Source organism: Hipposideros armiger, unplaced genomic scaffold, assembly GCF_001890085.2.
Source record: "Hipposideros armiger isolate ML-2016 unplaced genomic scaffold, ASM189008v1 scaffold_96, whole genome shotgun sequence".
In the NCBI taxonomy this organism is placed as follows: Eukaryota; Metazoa; Chordata; class Mammalia; order Chiroptera; family Hipposideridae; genus Hipposideros; species Hipposideros armiger.
Genome location: NW_017731446.1, coordinates 1469749 through 1489465, shown reverse-complemented (window position 1 = coordinate 1489465; position 19717 = coordinate 1469749). Strand labels below are relative to the sequence as shown.

The 19717-nt window shown below is 44.6% G+C and overlaps 1 protein-coding gene and 1 long non-coding RNA gene across 4 annotated transcripts in view; one reads left to right on the top strand and one right to left on the bottom strand.

Annotated features, from left to right (window-relative positions):
* Window positions 1–12252, bottom strand: part of RBSN (rabenosyn, RAB effector) — a 23230-nt gene extending 10978 nt beyond the window's left edge. The window contains exons 1-6 of one of the 2 annotated variants that reach the window (XM_019646031.1): window positions 11973–12252; window positions 9508–9828; window positions 4850–4990; window positions 2817–2917; window positions 1859–1904; window positions 1584–1745 (exon numbers count right to left, since the gene is read on the bottom strand). In XM_019646031.1, coding sequence (XP_019501576.1) covers window positions 1584–1745; window positions 1859–1904; window positions 2817–2917; window positions 4850–4990; window positions 9508–9655 — 598 coding nt within the window. In that variant the 5' untranslated portion in view covers window positions 9656–9828; window positions 11973–12252. The other variant, XM_019646032.1, reaches the window with a different exon arrangement.
* LOC109384567 (uncharacterized) lies at window positions 12209–19717 on the top strand. 2 transcript variants are annotated; one of them, XR_002124429.1, is made up of 3 exons: window positions 12209–12292; window positions 13949–14163; window positions 19049–19717. It is a non-coding gene; the product is annotated as an uncharacterized LOC109384567 (long non-coding RNA). The 2 variants fall into 2 exon arrangements; XR_002124430.1 differs by lacking the exon at window positions 19049–19717 and adding an exon at window positions 17768–17826.

Below are 19717 nucleotides of genomic sequence, written 5' to 3'. Positions count from 1 at the left end.
ACCTACCGCCCTTCTCCATTTGCCATGCCTCAGACCCAACCCATGTTCTCCCTAGCTGTCCTGACAGCTTTCCCTGCTCCCAAACACCTGACTCCTACCCCTTCTAAACCTCAGCTTAAATGGCACGTCCTCCAGGAAGTTCTCCCTTATTCCTTAAGGCATAAATGATCTGCCCTTCCTGTCAGCAGTTCCTACCACGTCACTCCTCTTGGAGAACTTTCCACTCTACGTACACCCCAGAGCTGCCCAAGGAATCTATGTATCTTTCAGAGAAACTGTGTCTTATTCATACTTGTAGCCTGACATATACAACAGGGCCACCCCACAGCAGCTGCCAAGTCAATGTTGGTTAATTAGCCCAAGAGAAGAAAGATGAATAGTGTCCCCAAAATATAACTTATGAAGTCTTGGATGAGACAGAAAGCTGGTCTTGGGGAGAAAGGGAAAGTATCAAGGTAATGTGTGCCCAGGGGATGTCAGAGCTGAACAGAGGAAGCATCTGCTTCTGCCCCATACTGCCCAGACGCCCTGTAGCCAACAGCACATGCAGAGTCAGCGGATCTCTCCAGAGTTGCAAAACCACCCAAAAGGTCCCAGAATTGACCAAAAGCCTATTAGTTCATCTTTAGCAACTTTTAACCAGCTGAGATTCAAAGTTCTGGACATCTGGTTCCACCCAACTTTCGTAGCCTCATTCCCATAATTCTCAAACACTTCCTCCACATTCCCCCAACTATCTGTCCCCAGGACCTTTCCAAATCCCACACCTTTGGTCCTGCTCTTTACCCAGGATGCCCTCCTGTCCCATCTCTTTGCAGTCATCTTCCAAGGCTCTTCTCGAACATCACCTCCCAACCCTGGGCATCCATGCTCTTGCTCTCCCCCGGCCCCCACAGCACTCAGTGTCTCTCCTATTATGACATTACAGTCTGTTCTATATGACGATGACTATTTGTGACTTTTATCTCAAAGGAAAGGATTAGCCTGCTTCTCATTTTTCACGACCCTCTCCTATAGTATCCTCTCAAAGCCTCACCTGCCACTTCTAAGCAGAGCTGATAAAGGTTTGGTCAGCTCTCCTGGGTGCCTGATGCACCTTCTCTCATACTTATTTCTTTATAAAGCAATTATTTATTTGTGAGTCTGTCCCCTATTAGATGCTAGACCCCTTGAGGAATGGACAATGGCTTATAGACCCGAGGTGGGGACTTATAACCTATAATCCAAGTTCTGCCTGTTTTTGTATGGCCCTTGTGCTAAGTATGGTTATTACATTTTTAAAAGGTTGTTTAAAAAAAGAAGAAATGTCACAGAGACCATAGGTAGCTCACAAAGCCTAAAATACTTACTATCTGATCTTTTATAAAAAAAAAGTTTGCCTGCCCCTGTGACAGACCATTGTACCCCTGGCCTTCTAGCACGGTGCCTAACCTGTAGAGGGCTTCATGGAATCAACAAGTGAATGAATGAAGAACCCATGGCCATTAATTTAAACAAAAGAGTTCAAAAGATCACCCAGTGGTGATTAGTAAACAGTCTCAGGAGGAGATCAGGGTCCAGGGCCCTGCCTCCACGTTACCTACTTGCCAAGGGAAGGCTGATGAGCTCCATACACTTCTTGCACATAATAGACCCGCAGAGGCGGCAGTGGTGACGGCGGTTACGGATGCTAAACTTATTCCCACAGTCTGGACAAAAAGGGACATCCTGGTCATTGACCCAAGGCACCACGGACTTTTCTATTGCTTTGAGAAGAACAAAACAAAAACCAAACAAACAAAAAAGCAAGCCGTTTAGAAAGAGATTTGGTCAGGGAGAAAGAAAAATTGAATGAATGTGAGCAAAGTTCTAGAGTTACCTCGGATCTTAGCCGACTCAGTATTCGTTCTGTCAAATGCAGTGAGCTGACAAGGAGATAACAGTGCCAAATGGAATTAGTCAGGTGATGGATACACTTTCCATAAGCAAGAGACATCAAGCGGAAATGACCACATCTGTACTTCTGTACATCTGTACTTCTCAAGTCTCATCTGTCACCCACCAAGTCCCAAAAGCAATTTCACATGGGATAATCTAGAAGGTACCTCCCTTCACATGACCTATTTCCAGTCTCTCTATCGTCAATTAGCCCTTCAAGCAATAACCAGGGAGGGACAAAGGAGTGGTAGAGGTGGGAACTGAAAGCAGTGGGGAACCCTCGATTTCCAGTCCTTCTTCTGGACAATGAAATTGGCCACATATTTCTGCGCTGCAAAGTGCACATGTAGAACTATACCAGTCATTGCTCTCCTGCCCACCACACGATCCAGCTTATACACGACAAGCATTTCTAGGGTGAAAGTCAAACAGAGTGACCATATTATGGAAGACACTCTTCACATACAAAACAAGAAGGCCCAACGAAGATGTTCCCACACTACATGCTGGACCTAGCTGAGTTTTCCTTACAGACCTAAGCACCAGCTTCTGTTTGCCAACAAATGATGTCACATACTATGCTTCGTTGTGTGACTGTGCCTGGGACACCCAGAAGAGGAAAGAATCTGAAGGCAGAAAGGTCTTCCAGCAGCCAAGTGAGCTTCACAGGGAGGAAAGGGAAGCTGGATATGTGACAAGTCTGTCGACCTGGGCCATTCCCTTCAGTAAAAGCAGCCAGGTTAGAACTGTCCACCACAGGCTTTGCACCTCTCTCGGTGCGGTGTTTCTCTGCCAGCATTAGGTATATACAATATACATAACACATGCTGCAGAAATGTAATTTTCCCCCCAGAAGATTTATTCTTGTAGAAAAAGTGTTTTAAAACAACAAAATTTACCTTCTCTAACCTGATTATTAATTTATTGACTTCAACAACATAGTGGTCAATCCTGGCAGCTCGGTGTTTTTTGAAGTCAGAAAGATGGCTTCTCACAGCACCTAGAAAAGGAGGTGGGGAAAGAAATGGCTTGTCATTTCTCTGAGGAAGCCTCTTTATCTCTCTGCTTATCCTCAATACATTTCAAAAGCAAGGAAAAATTCTAGGATTTTAGAGTCTTACTAAAAATTCAAAAAACGAGGAAAGCATCCAAGTATCTTTTCTTCCCTAATCATACTCTTAACATCTAAATTTTAGTTTCAAGTTCTTAGGGATAACCATAAACATTAACTTCTAAAATTTGCCATTCACGTTCGGATCCCACATATGCGGGCCAGTGACACTGCCCTCCACAGCTAAGATGCTGAACAACAGCTCAATCTGGAGCTGGGCTGCCGTGAGTCGCCGGCAACGGCATGGGCTGCAGCCCCTGTGGCAGTGGGTTGCCATGGGCTACCGTGTGTAGCCAGCAGCCAGCGTGAGCGGCCAGCAGCCGCAGTGAGCGGCTGTCCAGAAGCCGGCGACTGATCTGCCTCACCCAGGAAGAGGGCAATGATGGTGCCAACTTGGGCCAGTGAAGCAACGGCCTCCACAACTAGACTGAAGAACAGAAAACGACAGCAACTTGTCTGTTCCCCTTCCCCCAATTCCCCAATAAAAATCTTAAAAAAAAAAAAATTTGCCATTCGCTTGACCTTTTCATAATTTGTGACTTCCTTCAGTTGTTGAAACAGGCTGGTTAATAAAAAAATCAGCCAGCTAATTTAACATTGGCAATCATAAAATAAACTAGCCAAAAGCTAGTAAGAATTCACATGGTTGAAATTTCTCCTTTGTTTCTAATTGGCTTTCAGATGTAACTCACAATTACATGTGTATAGTATTATTTTTAAAGTCATTTTCTCCTGACATGATGAAAATGTTTTTACTCTCCAATATGGTAGCCACTAGCCACATGAGGCGATTGAGCACTTGAAATGTGGCTAGTATGTGGTTGAAGAACTCACTTTTAATTTTATTCAATTTTAATTTAAGTTTAAATGGTCACATATAGTTAGTGGCAATCATATTGGACAGTGCAGTTCTAGGGCTTTCCTCATCCAAAAAACCACCTTCAGTAGTGGCACTCTAAGAATATGGTAGATGACCCTGGTTAAATAACACTTCCCTTCTTAGAGCCTGTTTCCTCATCTATAGATAGGAATGAACGTCACTACTCATTCTACCTCACAAGGCTTTGGTGAAAGGTGAACAAGATAATGAATATGAAAGTATAATAAAGCACTATGAAGGGATCATTATTTATCCATTGCAGGGACAGAAAATATTATATTCATGCTTGTTATCATTCAACAGTTAAAGGACATGTAAGATTAGCTAGTTCATCTGCGTGGCACGATCTTTTTGGTAATAGCTTTATTGAGATATTATTCACATACATACAATTCACCATTTAAAACACATAAATTCAATGGTTTTTAGTATACTCAGAGTTGTGCAACCGTCTCCAAAATATATTTTAGAATATTTTCATCACTCCCAAAAAGATGATTATTTTCAAAGTAAGCAGATGATACTATAATTATGTGTTTCAGAAAATTAAGGTGCACAAACCAGTGCCTCTCACTAGGCAGGTAATATCCTATGTGAGAGGAGACAGCCCAGTCAATGGAATCTGTGCCTGGGCTGAGGCCACAGACCTGGATTTCTACCTCAGTTCTGCAGTTTTCTGGATGTCTGACCCTGGGCAGGTCCCATGGGGTGCCGTGAGGATTAATTGATAGCACACCTGGAAAGCATTTAATGTAGTACCTAACACAGGGCAGATGCTCAGCTCATTCTTGTTCATTTTCTCCCCAGCCACTCAGACATAACGTCCATAAAAAACTAGACCATTCTGGTTTATTGATGCCTCCTCAGCCAACTCTTAAAACATTATCTAGAACACAGAGATCTCAACAAACATTTCTGAGTGAATGAATAGAATTTCTTACCAAGCTCCTGGGGTTCCCACATGTAAGGATCAACCCCTCCATAACTGAATGACTCATATCCTTGGGTCCCTGCTTCTGCTCGGTCATCTCCTTCTCGTTTCAACAGCCTGTTCTTTGCTTTCTTAGCCTTCTGGACAAGACCTCGAAAAAGGGAACAAACATCATAAATGACTCCATGAAGAACACCCCGTAAAGAGTCGAGGGAAATCTCAAAACCCAAGAGTTGAAGAAATAATTATGCTTTGTATAATAAGGCTCAAGAAATTTTTGGATCCCAAATAAAATGCAATAATAAGCATACAACCACTGTATTACAAAACAATCCATTCGCTTGTCAGTATTACCAGTAAGTTGGTTTATGTGGCCAGTATATAGCTAAATGACTGCTCATTGCCAAATGTAAGAGCCCAATTAAATAGAAGTGTTAAAATCAAATTCAGTGAGGGGGATGGAAGTGGTTTTTTCTGTCTTAATTGGGGAGGTAGTTAAATGGGTACACACAATTTTCAAAACTCACTGAATTGTACACTTAAAAACTTATGTATAAACTATACCTGAATTAAAATCAAGTTTTTTAAAAATAAAATTCTATAGTACTACTTTATTTACCCTAGGAACTCATGAGTAATCACTTCTTATTTACCTCCAGGATGAGATTCAGCCAAACCAATATCCCTGCGCTGTTCCCCATAATGCTTAACTATATGTAAAGTTCTTCCCCCACTCACTTACTGAATGCATGTATGAGAATACTGACAAGCTTCAAGAAACAGATATAACACTTACAATATAACACAAAGGGAACTAAACTTGGTAAGAAGAGAAAATGAATGTTTCCTGAATTGATTCATTGTATGTACCAGGCACAAAGCAAAGTGCTTTCAAATACATTATGCCAGTTCATGCTCACATTATGAGGCAGGTGGTATCCCTACTTACAAATAAGGACATGACATCAAAGAGAGGGAAAAACTTGCTTCATCCAAGATCACAGAGCTTATAAGCAGCAGAGCTGAAATTGGAAATCTCATAGGTCTGAAGCAAGAGCCCCAACTCCCCACCCAGCATTGATTTGAATACTATGCCTCTGCAAAACAGGGGTTCTGCCACCTTTGCTGAGGTGAGAGGACCTGCTGTTAAAATGGAACAACAGTCAACTGGTAGGAAAAAAAGAATTCTCAATCCTAAATTGCTCTCATCAATATTCTTAAATCTTGGGTGACTGCTATCCCTTTCTGCCACTAGAATCCAGTAGAAGATATCAGATTTAATACAAAATGATATAATTTCTTTTACATTTAATAGATCAATACTTCATGGAGTTCCCATAATTCTGAAGTGCTCTGTCACTTGAATAACATTAAAAACACTCCCATAACTTTTCAAATATTTAGGTAAATGCAGATGGGGGGGGGCGGCAAGTAGGGGGTAAAATTGATAAGGTTATATGGACATGTTTTTGTTAGATAGTCAGGCTAATAAGCAAATTTCCTGATTATCACTCTGGGATAGCTTTCTTCACCTGGAAAAATAAGGTCCACCGGAACTAAAGCACATTCTCTAAAATACATTAGTCTTCCTTTTTTTTTTTTTAAGATTTTTTTTTTTAATTGGGGAATTGGGGGATGGGAACAGTGCTGGGGAATTGGGGGAAGGGGAACAGACAAGTTGCTGTCCTTTTGTTCTTCAGTCTAGTTGTGGAGGACGTTGCTTCACTGGCCCAAGTTGGCACCATCATTGCGCTCTTCCCGGGCGAGGCAGATCAGTCGCCGGCTTCTGGACGGTCGCTCACTGCGGCTGCTGGCCGCTCACGCTGGCTGCTGGCTACACACGGTAGCCCATGGCAACCCACTGCCACAGGGGCTGCAGCCTACGCCGTCACCGGCAACTCATGGCAGCCCAGCTCCAGGTTGAGCTGTTGTTCAGCATCTTAGCTGTGGAGGGCAGTGTCACTGGCCCTCATATGTGGGATCCGAACCGGGGCCCTCTGGCGTCCCAAGCCAGTTCTTAACCATCGCGCCACTCAGCCGGCCCACATTAGTCTTTCTCAACAACAGTGAAAAGGACAGTCTGATGTAAATAAAGGTTCTAGCAGACAGAAAACTGGAGTTAGCAAATACCAATTCATTTCTGCAAACAAGACTATGTCAAGTTAAACAGGCAATCCATGGCATTTTACCACTGTAGGAGGCATAGAAAAACTGCCTGGCAACCTTGCCAGGGCAGGTGTAGCCCTTTAAGAGGGGCCAGTTAAGAACAATCCCATGTTTTTTAAAACACAAACCATAAGCAAAAGTTAATTCTCAACCACTTTTTCTTTTACGTACTTTAGATGTGCTAAACTGAAGCTGAACCATGACAACTCAAACCCACTGACCACTTTTTAGTAATGTCAAGTTTATATTTTCTTTTTTAAAGATTTTTATTGGGGAATTGGGGGATGGGAACAGCACTGGGGAATTGGGGAAAGGGGAACAGAGAAGTTGCTGTCCTTTTGTTCTTCAGTCTAGTTGTGGAGGATGTTGCTTCACTGGCTCAAGTTGGCAACATCATTGCGCTCTTCCTAGGCGAGGCAGATCAGTCACCGGCTTCTGGACGGCCGCTCACTGCGGCTGCTGGCCGCTCACGCTGGCTGCTGGCTACACACGGTAGCCCATGGCAACCCACTGCAGCACGGGCTGCAGCCTACGCCATCGCCAGCAACTCATGGCAGCCCAGCTCCAGGTTGAGCTGTTGTTCAGCATCTTAGCTGTAGAGGGCAGTGTCACTGGCCCTCATATGTGGGATCCGTTTCTTTTTTAAACTGCCTCCAAAACTTGAAACCAAGGCTTGTTCTTTTGGTTTTAATATTTCACTCGCCTAAACTAGCAATGCCAGAAAATTTCTCAGAATCAAAAGACCAAATGGAGAGGTGATCTGCTTTTCAAAGGACTTTCTCAAAAATCTTTGATGTCAATCTTTAAAACTTTACTTTTGTGATTCTGAAATACAGAAAACTACAACATAATCAATAATTCCTTCCCAACTAAAGAATGTTTAACTCAATTTAGTTCTTCTGAGGTAGAGATTTGGGAAAAATGGAGGGAGAAAAACAAGTGAATACTTTCAAGCTTCTTTTACAAGGAACAAAATTTCCACTTTATTTGGTATTCTCTATATAGATGCCCATGTCTATTAGTCCCTAAATAACCTTAAACATTTTTCCTCTAATAAAAGGGTTATCACAGGAATCAGGACATTCTATAACCTCTGTACCCACTGGCCTCAAAGTCTTAGGGATATCAGAGTATATGACCCAGCTCAGCTAACACTAGACACTCACTGAAAATCATGGAGGCCCATCAGTTGTCCAAAGGAAACTCAGATAATTAGTTTGTTTGTTTTCCAGCTGCAGTACATGCTGCAATTGGAATACAGGGCCTCAAATCATCAGTGATGTCTTGTGGAAAGTCTTAGAGGTGATAGAAGAACTGGGTTCAAGGCCTACTTCTTGAACCCAATTCCAGTGTGACCTTGAATAAGTTATTCAACTTTTCTGAGCCTTACTTTTTCTCTGTAAGATGGGACCAATCACCTTATGCAGGGTGAATCAAATCAAATCTTGTATGTGAAAGAACTCAAAAACTATAAAGTGCAAAAAACATTTTTTTGTGTGGGGGTGGGGGAGCTCCCTATAGTTACGGGTCTGCTCCAGCCAGAACCTACCTGGTCATCACAGTCCTCAAGGTTTTGAAACTGTTTTACTTTGTCATGCTTTTGAAAAGAGGTTATAAATGTTAATGCTTTCAGCAACTCTTTTCTTCTGAACTGAAAAATGTGACATAGAGCATGACTATTTGATTACAGGGTGCATGTGACGCACAAGTGTAGAGGCCAAAGTACCCTTAAGAATAGATGATCATTTCTTTCTCTCCCACCCAACAAAGATTTGTGAATACGGCACCCAGATCTTTTTAGTTTCATTGCCTTCAGAAACGCTACAGCTATAAGGTTAGCAGAATCACTAAAAAGTGAGTTCCGGAGCAGTGGCATCAGAGTCAGGGGTTAGAATCTGAAGTTCAGGAAATGAACACTATTTATTCAAAATTACTTTGAAAAATTCTTTCAGCAACTCTCCAAGACCTGAGCCCTTAGAAGCTCAAATACCAAGTTTTAACTTTTTGGGTTGTTTCTCTTTGCTTTTCAACTATGACCTTCCTTTTCCTGAGCTGCAGAGGACAAGGTCTAGTTGAGAAAAGAAGGATGGCAGCAAGGCATGAATTTGTAACAAGTAAATGAGTCAACAATGTGCCTCCACTTTCATAGCAAAACCCTCATAGGCAAGCAATTAGATAATTCAGTCAGCAGAGCACAATAATTACATTTGTTAGGTTCAAAGCCTCATTGGCTCTGCCTCATTGTGTGACTTTAGGCAGGTTATCTAATTTCTCTGTGTCTGAAACCCTCACTATTGTGAGCATTAAATGAAATTAATACATGGGTAGACTGTGAACAAAGCCTGGCACATGGTAAGCACTAGATATATGTTTGTGGCTATTATTATTAACTTATGATTGTTATTATCATGTTCCAGTGGCAACATGGAAGCTGATGAAAACTACCCTTTGAGTTAAAGCTCCCACTGACAGCATAGGATAAGCAAACTCCTCGCCTCTTACTTTTAATTTGCCCTTTGACATCACGGTCTTCCCCGGAGTGCTCTTCCTCATAATGTGACTGAAGCTGATAGAAAGACTGCAGGTCCTTCAGGCACAAAGGGCAGAGGAAGCCCTCCCTCACTTCTCCTGGGTCATCCAGAGATGCCATGGCAGGGTCCCTCTCAACCCCCACAAGGCAGGGGCCTCATTCCAAGAGTCAGCTTGATTCCTTCACACAAGACCAAGTCTCCCGCAGCATTTAGCTTAGCCAAGCAGCACACAGATGATGGAGAAGTGGTACCATGGCCCTGGATGAGGTTTCCTCACTGGAGTAGGAGAAGCCTTGAGAAAGGAAAGAAGAAGGGGGGAAAAAGCCAATCAGGCAAATTAGCAGCAATTGAGAATTTTCTTTGTTCTTCTCACAATCCAACAAAGGTACTTAATGTTTGTTCAGTACAAGTCTGAGAACACAAGCTGCTTTCTCAAATCCTTAGACCAAAACACAAAACCATCTAAGATACGAGAACATCACTGGACAACAGCAGCTCAATAAAGTGGGGAGTACAGATTCTTGAAGATAAGAAAATTCAACTTCAACAGCAAACACAATACCAAGGCAACTCTCTAATATTCGTTCCAAATGTTCCAACTTCATAATTTGTAGATCACAGGGATAATGTCTGAAGTAATTATCAACAAATAGGAGATTTTCTTTTACTTTCTGCACTTTGATCATTGATTCAACCACATCTATTGAACACCTGTGTCATATTTGACACCTGTGTCAAAAATGCAACAATACAGAAGAGATAGTGCCTGCCCTAATAAACAAAACAAGAATCCCAACCTCTGTCTAAGGAGGAGCATTAGAAACCTAGTGATCAAAAAGAAAAATCTATTTTGTGTTTCATACTTGTAAAGCACTTTCTCTTCAATGAACTTACTAGATTTTATAAACCAGTAAGTGACAGTTGAGCTGGAAGCCTAATGTTCTCACTGCTTCAAAAATAAAAGGATTTCGTACTTAAACAATTCAGGGCTTAATAAGTTACATTTTCAGCTTTATTGGGCCATGGCAAAGTCACTTCCAATGTCACCTCTGAAAGACTCCCGGTCATAAGGACAACACAGACAAAACCACTCCACAAAAGGCAGAGAAATGTCTCCCTTCCCAAGAGCTTGAGGCCACCAACCACAGTAGAGAGCGAAGGGGAATGTATGACCCTCAGCTTTAGATGGACTTGCCTAGAGGGCCACTGAGGAGGGACGGCCTGGTCCTCAAAGCCAAGGAGTGGCAGTGACCCAGAAAATAAACAAATGAAACACCAAGTCTGGGTTTTTTTCTCTAGCTAAGAAACCCAATGATTATATATAAGCAAATCTCATATTTTCCAGATAGTCACTGAAATAGCAGTTTCAGTTCTCTCCCCAGTAAGCGGTTCATCTGACACCCTAACTCTGACAGCCCCCTTCCTTCCTAATAACCACAAATCAAACACCCACACCCTTCACATCTCAATCCACCCTCACTTCCTGAAGGAAACGCAGTTTACCTGAGGCATTCTCCCATCTGACAGCCCCTGCTCTTCTCATACACAGCACTGATCTCAATCTACAGTCACAAGAATATAAAGTGACTGAATACATAAGACTGGAAGCTCTGTAAGGGCAGGCACCATGTCTGTTTTCCCCACCACCTTGTTCCCAAGGTCTAGCACAGCGCTTGGCACAAACTACAAGAAACACAATGAACGAACTCTAAGATCATACAACAAAATACACACCACAAACCAGAGAAATCTACCACAAACCACCAAGCCAGACCCCACGACCATAACGTATGCAAGCCCTCACACACTCTAAACCACGCAAAAAAGAAACATAAAACCTCCATACCCTGCACCTATACGTCCAGCATGAATGCTAATGCGGCCATATGTCGCATAGACTCCACGTCCCGCAGCCGCCCTCATCACAGCCTCACCACCGCACACAACCCTCCTCCCCCGAACTCAACACGATTATGCACCCGTCGCAAAACTACACACAACATGAAAGACTCACCCCCACGGGGCAGACATGACAACTTCACACACCGCACAGACGCCACACAAAACGCTACAAACACACAAACTCAGACCCCAAGCGCCTCAACCTCACACAATCAGAGAGCCAAACACAACCACCCACCCAGGAGACGACCACCCACCCGCCTCTCAGCTGCACAACCAAACACGGCTGCACACGCCCCGCGAAACCACACACCCAAACAGAGCCCACTCAACGCAAGCACACACGCGCGAACCGCACGACCCGAAAGCCCCCTCGTCCACTCCTAACGTCACACCCACCACAATCACACCGATCCCACACCGGCACGGCCCGCTCGTCTCCGCGCCTGAAGAGAGCAGCGCCCCCGCCCCTCAGGCCCGGTCCAACCCTCGGTGACCGGCCGCGCTCCCGCGGGCTGGCAGGCCTTTCCAGACCTTGGCAAGGGCTCTGGGCCTTCACGATTCTTCACACAGCCGCTGCCGCCATCTCCATCGGTTACTTGGCGCTCGGCAGGCGCGCCTGTGGCGGCCCCGAAACCGGAAGACAGGCTGACATACGCCCGTGGAGCGCCGAGTCTTCCAGGGCGCGAAACGGGCGGCGACGGATACCGACTGCGCTGGGCGACCGGCGGCTTCTGCGCAGGCGCTGTAAGAACCAGCGGGGTGAGCTCGGTAATTTTGCAACGTTTTGACGTCCCGGGAACTTACGTACAAAACGTTAAAGCCAGCCCCTTGCTCTCCGCCCCATTGTACAGGTGGGAAAACTGAAGCTTGTCTATTCTGTAATTCTTTAGCTTTCCACCAAGGTGTGCAATGAATTAGCCAGCAGGGTTGGGGGTGGGTCTTCTTTAACACCTATCCCACCCCCAGCTACAGTTCTAAATTAATTTGAGTTAAAGTTCTTGAGAGCTAGAGATAAAAGGAATATTCAGGAGACTTGGAGGATGTGGCAAGGTCCGGAATAAAACCACATGAGAGTGGAGACTTGTAATGAGAGGGAGTGTCCATTCAGAGAGTGGACAGCATGGTCAGATCTGTGGGAAATCGGACATTTTCAAGTGCAAATCAAAACTACAGTGAAGGGGTGGAGGAAGGGGCATTGGAGGAAGGTGGTCAAAAGTTACAAGATAAGTAAGTATTAGGGATGTAATGTGCGACATGGTGGCTATAGCTAACACTGCTGTATGACGTAGGTAAGTTGTCGAGAGAGTAAATCCTAAGAGTTCTCATCACAAGAAAAAAAATTTTTTGCTCTATTATTTTTTTTATTGTATCTATATGAAAAGATGGATGTTAGCCAAATCCATTGTGATAATCATTTCACAACATGTAAATCAAACCATCATGCTGTATGTCTTAAACATATACAGTGATGTATGTCAATTATTTTTCAGTAAAACTGGAAGAAACCCAGCATACAATATAACTTCCACAAGGACAAAAAACAAGACAACAACCAAAAAAACCTCATGAGGTATCACCTCACACCAGTTAAAATGGCTATTATAAAAAAAACGAGATGACAAGTATTGGCGAGGATGTGGAGACAAGGGAACCCTTGTGCGCTGTTGGTGGGACTGTAAATTGGTGCAGCCACTATCAAAAACAACATGGAGGTTCCTCAAAAAAATAAAACAAAAACTAGCAAATGATCCAGCAATTCCACTTCTGGGCATTCAGCCAATGAAAATGAAAACACTAACTCAAAAAGATGTATGTCCCCCCATGTTCATTGCAGTATTGTTTACAATAGCCAAGACATGGAAACAACCTGTGTCCATTGATTGATAAATGGATAAAGATGTGAGATATATATATACATATATATATATATATATACATATATATATAATTCAGCCATAAAATAGAATGAAAGCTTGCCATTTGCAGCAACATGGATGGACATAAGGACATTGAAGGCATTTATGCTAAGTGAAATAAGTAGAGAAAGACAAATACCATATGATCTCACTTATATGAGTATGTGGAATCTTAAAAAAAAACACAAGAAAAACTGAGCTCACGGATACAAAGTATATATTGGTGGTTGCCAGGGGCAGAGGGAGGTTGTGGGTCCGGGGCTGGGAGCGGCCTCCATCTCTGAATTGGAGCCCTGATTTTGCAACTAGCGCTGGGCCTTCATCAACTTCCATTTAAGAACATGGGGCTTCCAGTGTGGGGAGCATTGAGGTTCCAGCATGGGGAGCAAAATGTAGGAGCAACCCAAGCACCAGTGGAAGGGCAGTGAGCTAGGGGGTCCAGAGACCTTACTGTGTGACTTTCAACAGTTCCCTTCCCCTCTCCTGGCCTCAGTTTTCCCATCCAAATAAAATGGGTTCTAAAGACTTTCAAGCTCTTTTATTTTTTCAATCTGATAGCCAAAAAATGTTTTGTTTTTTTTAATTTTACAGGGTTGGCAAGAGTAGACAGTGACTCCCCTTTGTGTATTGGCACAGACAAGAGACTTGCCAACCTGTCAGAAGCAAAGCAACGGTCCCAGCTCTACTTACCCACTGCCAGCCCCTGCCTTGGCGCCCAGTAACCAGAAGAGTGAAAACACCTTGAATGTCTGGAGCTGAATAAGTCCCAGAACTGGACATACTTATCAGCAGGACTATGAAGTCAGGTGATGAACCTTTTATTAAACCATCATGATTTTTGCCTGTTATTCTATCATTTACAAAAGCCAGTGTCACATTCACCATTTCATTTGTTCAAAAGCAATGTGGCCTGCAGCTTGCAAATTAATTCGGAAATCATGCTGGATCAGCCACTGCTATTCTATTGATTTTTAAAGAGTGATGACAAAGATTTTCCCATATGTTTTACAGTTTATCAAAAGCACTTTCATTATTTAAATCCTTTGGGCAACTCTATTATTAATTCTATTTTAATATTAGTAATAATGACTAATATTCACTGAATGATTTGCATGTGCCAATTATTGTTCTATGTGCTTTACATGTTTTAGCTCATTTAAATCCTCATATAACCCTATGTGGTACAAACTAATATTGTTCTCATTTTGTAAATGAGGAATCTGAGGCACAGAGATTAGGTGACTTACCCAAGGTCATACAGCTGTTAAGTGCTGAACCCAGAGTCGTATTGTCTTGAGATTTTCACAACCCCACTTTTCCTTCCTTTGTGAAGGCCTGATCTCTGAGCTTTCCTGCATCTCTTAGCATTTTGCAGGGACCAACCATGAATCAGGCATGGAGATAGAGGATGTGAAGAGAATCATGCAAGATAGTCTCAGTCTTCAAGAAGGTCTCAGCTGGCAGGGGACACAGCAGCTCATAAGTCAATTAGTTTTAAAAAAGAAGAAGGAGAGGGAGAGAAGAGAGAGAGAGAGAGAGATGCACATGTGTGCAGATGTTCTGGCATTGAAGGAGAGGCTGATGAAACCCCCTGTGGGAATTCAGGGAAGGTTTCCCAGAGGCAGCAACACATGAGCAGAGCCCTCAGCTAGAGATGATCAAGAAGGGCTTTCCAGGCCTGGGGAATAGCATATGCAAAGGCATGGTCATGGGAAAGAACATGTGTCCTCTGAGAAACTTAGAAAAATTCATTCACATGTAGAGCAATAATATTAAGACACTTCTTCCCAGCACTACAGAAGCCATGTCTAACGGTGGACTCTCAGACAGTGGCTCCTTCACCTTTGCCTTCTGCCCTAGGGCGCTCTCTCTGTCTCTCTCTTTCTGACCCCTTATTGTTTAAGTTCATCCCAAGCAGCACAAGCTGTCTTGGCATAACATTAAAATCCCTGAGCAGGAGAGGGAAATCATGATGTGGGTACCTTTTTTATTATGCTTAGCAAAATAAGCCAGACGCAGAAGGACAAATACTGTATGATTCCACTTACATGAAGTGCCTAGAATAGGCAAGTTCATAGGGACAGAAAGTTGAATAGAGATTATCAGGGTCTGCGGGGGAGGGGAGGAGTGGGAGTTGGCGTTTAATGGGTATAGTTTTTTGGGGGGGTTGGGAAAAAGTTTTAGGTATAGATCGTGGTGCTGGTTACATTACATTGTGAATATATTTAGTGCCACTGAATTGTACTCTTGTGAATGGTTAAAATGATAAATATTATGTTGTGTCTATTTTACTACAGTTAAAAAAGGGAATGTGGCTAGAACAGAGGAAGCAAGGGAGGGAGTTATAGGGAGATCTGAGAGCTCAAGGGAGAGGGCAGGTCATGGTTATTGTAGGGACTTTGGCCTTTACTCTGAGTTGGGGGGGGGTCGTCAAGGGGGAGTTGGGAGTAGGGAAGGAACAGGATCTGACCTCTGACTTATGTGTTGAGAAGAGATGCAGAGGGCAAAAATGCTGTGTGCTTGGCATACATAGTAAACCCTTAGTAAGAATCAGTTGAAAGGATGCATGTTGAATGTCTGGAAGGAAGCACAGACTGTAACAGTCGTTGCCTCTGGGGAGGGGAGCTGTCCTAGGAGAGAGACCTCATTTTCACAATGCACTGTATACTCTATGGAGTATGTACGCAGGGTGAGCAGAGGGCTGTGAAAAGCCTAGCCAGCCACCAGGGGGCGCCATACGGCCACGTAAGAACCCAGGTTTCCAAAGCCAACTTGTTTTTTCTGGTTCTTGTTTCATGCCTTCTGAGACCCTCCTGCTGTCCAGTAGAGGAGGGTGAGCACCCCAGCCGCCTGGAGTGAGGGAGTCAGTTGCCCCTACGAAGCCCCTGCACTGCTGAATTGAGCCCCCTTTCTTTTGCAGGGGCTCAGCAGAGCAGCCAATGACAGTATAGATGGAGCTCAGACGGTGCTGCACATGGCCATGTTCCAGGCTGGCCTTGTGCCTTCAACAGAGCTCATGGGTTCTTTTTTCTTGGGGACTCAGCTCCCAAACCTGCTTTTTCCACAGCCCTTCCACTGGAGTAAAGGGCACCTCCATTCAGCTAGGTGCACCAGCCAAAAACCTTGAGGTCATCTTTGACTGCTCTCTTTCCCTCACACTTTACTTCCAATCCATCAGCAAGCCTTGTCAGCTTTTGCTTTGAAATAGATCTAGAATATGCCCACTTCTCACCTCTCCGCTACCCAACCATCTCTCACCTAGATGACCGCAGTAGCCTCCTCCTCGCTCTCCCTGCCTCTTCTCTCGCCCCTACCCCACCCCTACAGCCTCTGCCTCCCATGCAGATAGAGGAATCTTACTGGACCAAAGTCAGGCCACATTCCTCACCTGCTCAGCACCCTCCCGTGGCTCCCACCAAAGTCCTCACACTGGCCCACAGGGCCCTGCATGACCTGGCCCCTGTACCCCTCAGACTCATCTCTCACAACCTTCCCCCAGGGCCCTGGTATGCAGGAACAATGGCTTCCTGCTCCTGCTGTCACAGGCAGAGCATGCCCCACCCCCAGCACCTGCTGGTCCTGTGCCTGGAACACTCTTCTCTCAGATTCCTAAATGCCTGTCTCTCTCACCTCCTCAGGCTTCTGCACAAATGTCACTTCATCCTGACTACACTATCAACATAGCACATCCCAGGCCAGAGCTGGGACCGGGAGATGTAAGCGAGGTGACTGGGGTGCAAAATTTAAGGGGACGCTCACTCTTAGGACTGTGCAAGCACCAGCCTCCTTTTTGTACCCTGGGAGCCCCATTTGCCTCACCCTGTTCCTGGCTATTCATCAGCACCCCACCCTCATTACCCTCTGTGCCTGTGCCCTGCACTCATTGTCCTCATTACTTATGCATATGTGCATGTGTTTATTGATTGCCCCCCTCTCACTGGAATGCCAGCTGCATGAAGATAGAAACTTTTCTCATTTGCTGCTGTGTCCTCAGCCTCAGATGGTACTGATATATAATAGGCCCTCAATAAATATTTGTTGAAGGACTCACTGAAGGCATGTGTAATTTTGGGCAAGCTCTCTCAGCCTCCATATAGAATAGAGATGACAATAGTCTATACCTCGCAGAGTTGTGAGGTTTGAGATTGTGCATCTAACACAAGTCACATGGTTTCTGATGTACAGTAGGCAATCAGTAAAGGTCAGCTGTTGTTATTATTCTTATTAAACCATGGATACGATATTAAATAAGATAATGCTAGTTGCTGTAACAAACCAACCCCAAGATTTTGGTGCCATAACCTAACATGTAATGGCAAGTGCAGGTGTTCCTGGTCGATGGGTGGAGGAGGAGGTGGAGTCATTCGTTCCCTTGGGGATTGCAGAACAATAAAGCCCTGTCATCTTCAGTGCCTCCAAGGTCACCCAGGAGTTGATGTCCAGCCAGGAAATGGAAGAAGAGAGAATGGAGAAAGTCCATCCACTTTCAATCATCATTTTCTCACACCTTCATTGGCACACGGCCCCTCCCAGATACAAGGAGGGCTGGGAAATGTTGTCCCTGGCTGGGCAGCTACATCCCACAACAGCTCCATACCATGCAAGAGAAGCACATGTCTCCAGTGGACAGCTGGCCATCTCTGCCTCAGATCATTTCTCAGATGAGGTCTACGCTCCACGAAAAAAAGCCTCAGGCTGAGCCTCTGCCACTGACACCTAGCTATATCCTGAATAAGGTGACGACCCTGCAAGATGGGTGTTAGTCACCGATTCACACATCGGGTAGCTGAGGCTCCGAGAGGGTAAGTGACTTGTAGAGCCAGCACAGGAAGCCTTGGTCCTTCCCAATGAAAGGCTTTCTCATATTCTCTTTTCCCCACTAAGGGAGTGTGCTGGGGCAGGCCCCAGGCTGGACTACCTGGAAAACCAGTTGTTCCTCTTGAGCAAGCTGATGTGAGGAACAGGGCAGGGGCCAAACACAGGGTGCCTTCAGTCCTCTCCCTGCCTCATGGCGGAGCAAACACAGAGAATACCAGGTCTTCTTCCCTTGCCCGGAAGACACACTGGTTATTTCTTGGAGCTCTGAACCTTGAATTCAGGACATCAAATGCTCTATCTGCCCTCTCTTACCTCTCCCACACAGAGGTAGCACTTCATCTCTTGTGAGTCCCCAATTGTGTGTGTGTGTGTGTGTGTGTGTGTGTGTGTTTCCCAGCTCTGTCATCCCACTAGACTATGAGCTTCTCAAAGGAAGGAGTGCTGTCTTAGTCATGCACCAGTTATGTCCTAACTGTGAGAACTTGAGCAAGTTATTTAACCTCTCCGTGCATCATTTCCTCACTTGTCAAGTGGAGGTAATAAATAAGGGCACTCCTCAAAGGATAGTGTGATGATTAAATGAGTTAATATATACAAAGTGCATAGAATTGTACCTGGCACAGGGTCAGCGCTCATTAAATGTGAGCTATTATTATTTTTGGTACTATCCCCCAGTGCCCTCCATAGGACCTGGCCCAGGATTATTTGCTGAAGAAATACATTGATGAATTATGAATGACCATCAACTTCATGAGCAGAAGATTAATGCTTGGGGAAGAGTAAAACTTTAGCTGGGAGGAAAAATAGGACTATCACCAAGTGCATTAAGTATTTTAATTAGAGTCTCCTCCACACCCCCCTGTTGTCTGGCAGCTGCCTTCTGCTCCTAATTTTGTTTGGCCTGGATGACACTTGAAGGATCAGAATTTGGAGCGTCGTCTTCTGCCTGCGTCCTGAGGCCCTGCGCCAAACCTAGTGGCCTCCCAGGTGCTCCTCAGCCGCCTGCTTTAAATAGCTTCCTCTCGCTAACGGTTAATATGAGGCCTGGATGGAACAGAGCTTATGTAAGCTGGCCAACCTTTTCGCCCACTTAGCTGTTCCAACCAAGAGTGGGAGCATGCTTCTTCTCCTGCCAACAGGAGGCGCCCAACATTTGTCTTCTGAGAGGCTCAGGGGAGCTCTGGGAACCACTTACCGGTCCCTGGTGGGTCTTATGCTGGTCGCACACCCTTAGACTGTTGTGGAACGCAACCTAGACATCAGGATGTTTAACGCTCCCCATGTGATCTTGATGTTCAGCCAAGATTGAGAATCACGGCCCCAGAGCCTCTCTGCCTTCCTCTACCAGCCGCTGGTGGGCTCTTTCTAGGCGCTAAGCACCAGCCTCCCCTTCTGGATTCACCTCTTACACAGAGCAGCAGCATTTCCAAGCTTCTCAGTTGTGCCTGTACCTCCTGTACAATTTCGCCCTAGCTACAAACTGCCTATTATTTACCTTCAACACAACTCACTTTTAAATATTAACGCCATTCTAGGCACATA